Below are 5,245 nucleotides of genomic sequence, written 5' to 3' on the forward strand. Positions count from 1 at the left end.
ACACTTGTGGGATATATCATAACGGGGGGGGGAGTCGAATAGAGGGGGGGGCAGTCAAATCGGAGAGAGAGGGGGATTCAAAACGGTGAGTGGGGGGTAATCATTAAAAATTTAGGAGAGGTAGATGATCGTAATTTCTACTAGTCTATATATTCAAATATTTCTTCATTTCGTTATTTCTTTAGATAATAAAAAATTAGGGTCAAAATTCAGGCGCCGCAAAAATTCAGCAGACTCTGGGGGGAGGTAGGGAGGGGGTAGCGTGGTAGAGGGACGTAGCGAAGAGGGAGGAGGGGTTAGTGCGGCTAGAGAGGAGCTGGAAGGGGGATGGCAATTGGTATTTTTTTTAGCACCACTCATCAAGGGGGCAAGTTGTGAAGGGTGGCTAAAAGGAAGCGGGGGTGTATATATGTATCTATTACTACATTAAATAATAAAACTGTATATTGTCTTTGAACGTCAGAAGTACATATAACATATAATTGATACACTTAAAATACATATAAAATATGATATATCTTCTGGATACAGTCTTCTACGTTGAACGTAGAGAAGATCAAGACGAAATAACGCACGAGGCGATCGTTTTCCTGAACAAGTTTCGTCAGTTCAAACGTCATTTTCGTCTTTTGTCTGCATTATGGCATGCAGCTGTGATACCGGCTCGAAAAAGAACTGCTGTGTTGGGGCTGCGTCCACACTTTTTGTAGATGAATTCTGTGAAACCATTATTGTGATTAATACAATTATCAATTATCAATGGTTTCATTCCCATTTCGGGAAACACTGAAACATCATATCACGAGTTTGGATCGATAAAGTGGGAGAGGGGTGCTTTCATGGAACAGGACTGAGAAGTTAACATGAAGTTCATTATTTCTACTTGGAGGAGAGTTTTTAATATTATTTATCACGATTTTTCAGGGTGAACCATATATAACATGCCATGTCAACTCAGCCACCCTCACTTTAGTCGTCCCCAAAAAAAAAATTATCGAATACCGGCATTTTCAAGAATGATATGCACATATAGATGAAATTTGCCTATAATATTTCCCTCCACCATCAATGGTTCACGAGATAATCACTTTCAAACTTGAAATTTTCTAAAAATTATTGAGTGCTGATTATTGATTCCAACAAATAAAGAACAAAATGTTTGGAAGGAAAATTCGCCGAGGTGCGTTGATCGCTGTCGGGGAAAAAATGGAATTCGGTGTTCACCCAATCGGGCAAATGTGATACGCGAGTAGTAGGGGTGACGAAGCGTAACTGCGAGGCTTGTGGTCATCCATCAGGATATGTAGTTGACCACTGCATTTGTAAAATCTGCATGAAGTTAATTCTAAGTATATATTAGCTTTTCTTTGACTTTCAAAACTTTCAAAGTTTTCAACATTTACAAAATTTAAAAAAATCTCCTTTCACGTTTCGATTGTAATTGACTCTTTTTAATCATCGCTGGCCCTCTAATCGATGATCCACCGACATCTCTATTCCTTCAGAGCAACAGTGGGTGACGACCAGTTGTTCACCCTCTGCCATCTTTGGTTAGCCATTGTTTCCGGGCGATAATTGGGCGACAGTCAGCCAACAGTCGCCCGCCATATTTTTTGACTGTTGCTTCTGACCGAAAATCCAGTGATGGGGAATGACAGTCGCCTGACGTCTTTGTTAGTCCGTTGTTTTAAAGTGACAGTCGGTTGAAGGTCTGTTGACAGTGTTATCGGGGACGGTTGATAGTTGCTCTGGAACGAGGGTCAAAAAAACATGACAGGCGACTACTGGCTGACCGGCGCTCAACCGTTGCTCTGAAGGAACAGTCAAACAAAGCTGTCGAGGCATCGTCGATTGTCCATTGCTCGATCATCGTTCGAGAGCAACGGTCAAATAAACAGTGTTTTTCCCAACGTTATTTACTGGACTAACCTAATTCGACTGCTATACTATACTGTATTTTTGAATGCTATATTTTTTAAATGCCTGTCCGGAAAGTTGACGGTTTTCGGTGCCGTTTAGCGAAGTTTTACGCACTCGAATATTACTATACGCACCACCCTAAACTTGATGCATTTGTAATACAATATACCATTTCCTGACATAAATAATCAATGGTTAATTGTTGCATGCAAAAACTAGAGTTGTGAGTATACCAAATATGAGGTTGGACTATCCACAAACATATACACCGAAGACATTATGCCACATTCAGTTAACAAATGCCTAACAACAAACAACAAATACTACGCGTATGATCGTTATAACATAATGACGGTACTTTTAACAATTCCAATTTTATATCACTTAATCAAACAATACATTCGAATTCTTCGTATATATCTACTGGTAGCTTTTTTTTTTATTTTCGCCATTGTCTTTCAGTTTCCGGCCAGACAGGCTTGAGACCTCTAAAATCTTTGTACCAAACACTACCCTAGCTAACTCTGTTGTTAATTTCTTGGTGCCACCCTGATAAAGGTGTCGCTTCATCTCTTTGGATTCGAAATACCTCCCATGAACACTACGTTCTTTCTCAGGGTAACCATTCTATAAATTTTAAGATTTATTCCTTAGTATCCAATCACGAAGAGCTGTTTCACGATTGAGGGGCTACTCATTCCCTGATTGAATGATACCATGACTTCGAAATGACGATGGAGGCTTCCAATGTGCCTTAAGGAGACACATTTGGCCCAATAACTCAACCTTAAATTGTATCTTAAACTGCTTGTTTAAAATATACCAATGACAAAAAAACCTTTATTGTTTATATTACCACTGACAATAATATTTCGTTTTAATTGGGCAAAAGGGAGATTAGAGATGAACTGAGGCAAATAAGATGAGTCAAGGGATCGAGTGAGATGAACCGAATGAAATGAATCGATGGGTAGATCAATGAATGGGTCCAGGGATCTGTGCCAAATGAGATGAGTCGATGGGTGGGTGAATGAATGGGTCGAATAATTGAAAATTTTAAAAATATACCTTGGGCGAGTGTCGATCGTGAGTGGCTCGTCTGACCGTGGGGGACCTGGAATAATGGCGTCTTCTTGCCTCACGTGGTGTCGACGACTTTTGTGGCCTACTCCGTTGATGCTGACGATGTCTTGGCTGGGAACGAGATCTCGAACTATTCTGGGAATGAGATCTTGGTCTCCCTTGAACACGTGATCTCGATCGCCTGTGAGTACGCGATCTCGATCTCCCCTGAGAACGAGATCTAGATCTTCTCTGAGAACCGGATCTAAATCGGTTCTGGGAGCGAGATCTTGATCTGCTCGCAGACCGCCATGGAGATCTCCTCTGAGAACGAGATGGGGATTTACTTTTAGAACGTGATGGAGATTTGCTCTTAGAACGTGATGACAATCTGCACTCAGAACGCGATGATGATCTGCTCGCAGAACGAGATCGCGATCTGCTCTGAGAACGAGATCGGCTCTGAAGAGGAGTGTTGACTTTACGTCCAGAAGTAAGTTTCGATCTCGTCTCAGATGACGACTTTGACTTTCTGGCGGGAGATAGCTCCAGCCGTAAATTAGGCCTTTCATTACCAGCATCAGCTTCATTATCCTATTAGAAAGAAAGAAAGATCGCATTATTTAAAAAAATTTATAGTTTCTTCACCACTATTTTACTACCCGGCAAAATTCTATTTTTTAACAAATGGCCTTGCAAAATCGTTTGTAAATTTACAATTCTACAGTTTATCTTTTCCGTATACGTACGTGGAATTTTTAAATTACAACAATATATACCTGGCGACTCGAATCATTTACTCGATGTGGAAGTTCTTCCATTCGTGCTGCTTCGTTGATTACCGAGTTGATGGTTTCGTCCATAAGGGTTCCATTCTCAATTTGAATATGTCCTGATGATGAAGCTTGATTTTGACTTCCTACGGTGGAAGTTTTTCGTTTCTATACAAGAATAATTTCAATTTAGCACTAGATTACCGAACATTTAACGAGAATTTTATTATTCAAGCAGAGGTCAAACTGGAAAACAAAATCATTTTCCGAGAAAAAAAGACTATTTTGTACATAATTTTTTATCAGATGTGGAATTTGAATTTTTCTCAATCTAAAATTCAACTTAAGGCCCGGGTGTAATAATTTTTTCCCCCTTGAGCGATTTAATGCCATCATGTTTGGTGGTTGCATTAGGAATTAAAAAATCCCTAATTGCANTTTGGGGAAATTAGGCACTGCTAGCGGGTAAAATCCACCCCCGTTCGAATCGGGGAAGTTGATATTTTCACTGAATAAGGGGAGAGGGTTGAGGAACAAGTTTGAGCCCAAATCCTGTTTCCAAAAAGGGATTAAGAGTTTGNGTCCGTATGTAGGGGATCAAATCAGGGGGCCTAATTTTTCCTCCCCCAAAAATCATCACATACATAAAAAAAAAGATTTCTAAACAATGATAGNAGGGGTTAAAAGCCACCCTGGTTCGAATCGGGGAAGTCGATATTTTCACTGAATGAGGGGAGGGGGTTGAGGAACAAGTCTGAACCCAAATCCCGTCTCCAAAACAAAATTGAGAGTTTCTTTTCCCATTTTTTGCTCTCGGTTCGCATGGATTTGCGGAAATTAGGCACTTCGAGGGCGTAAAAGCCACCGTTTTTCGAATCGGGGAAGTTGATATTTTCACAAAATGAGGGGAGTGGGCTGAGGAACAAGCCTGAGCCCAAATCTAGTCTCCAAAAGGGGAATGGGATTTTCTTTTTCCATTTTTTGCTTTGAGTTCGCATGGATTTGGGGAAATTTGGCACTTCTAAGGGGTAAAAGCCACCCTCGTTCGAATCGGGGAAGTTGATATTTTCACAAAATGAGGGGAGTGGGCTGAGGAACAAGCCTGAGCCCAAATCTAGTCTCCAAAAGGGGAATGGGATTTTCTTTTTCCATTTTTTGCTTTGAGTTCGCATGGATTTGGGGAAATTTGGCACTTCTAAGGGGTAAAAGCCACCCTCGTTCGAATCGGGGAAGTTGATATTTTCACAAAATGAGGGGAGTGGGCTGAGGAACAAGCCTGAGCCCAAATCTAGTCTCCAAAAGGGGAATGGGATTTTCTTTTTCCATTTTTTGCTTTGAGTTCGCATGGATTTGGGGAAATTTGGCACTTCTAAGGGGTAAAAGCCACCCTCGTTCGAATCGGGGAAGTTGATATTTTCACTGAATAAGGGGAGAGGGTTGAGGAACAAGTCTGAGCCCAAATCCTGTTTCCAAAAAGGGATTAAGAGTTT

The 5,245-nt window shown here is 40.8% G+C and overlaps 1 protein-coding gene across 1 annotated transcript in view; it reads right to left on the reverse strand.

Moving 5' to 3' along the window:
• Positions 1-3,085: 3,085 nt before the first annotated feature.
• The window catches only part of LOC107037356 (uncharacterized protein DDB_G0287625), a 9,789-nt gene continuing 7,629 nt past the window's right edge, over positions 3,086-5,245 (reverse strand). The window contains exons 2-4 of the mRNA XM_015255871.1: positions 3,762-3,923; positions 3,135-3,576; positions 3,086-3,099 (exon numbers count right to left, since the gene is read on the reverse strand). Coding sequence (XP_015111357.1) covers positions 3,086-3,099; positions 3,135-3,576; positions 3,762-3,845 — 540 coding nt within the window. The 5' untranslated portion in view covers positions 3,846-3,923. The remainder of the gene's footprint in view (positions 3,100-3,134; positions 3,577-3,761; positions 3,924-5,245) is intronic.

Source organism: Diachasma alloeum, unplaced genomic scaffold (assembly GCF_001412515.2).
Source record: "Diachasma alloeum isolate Michigan unplaced genomic scaffold, Dall2.0 Dall_scaffold_00218, whole genome shotgun sequence".
In the NCBI taxonomy this organism is placed as follows: Eukaryota; Metazoa; Arthropoda; class Insecta; order Hymenoptera; family Braconidae; genus Diachasma; species Diachasma alloeum.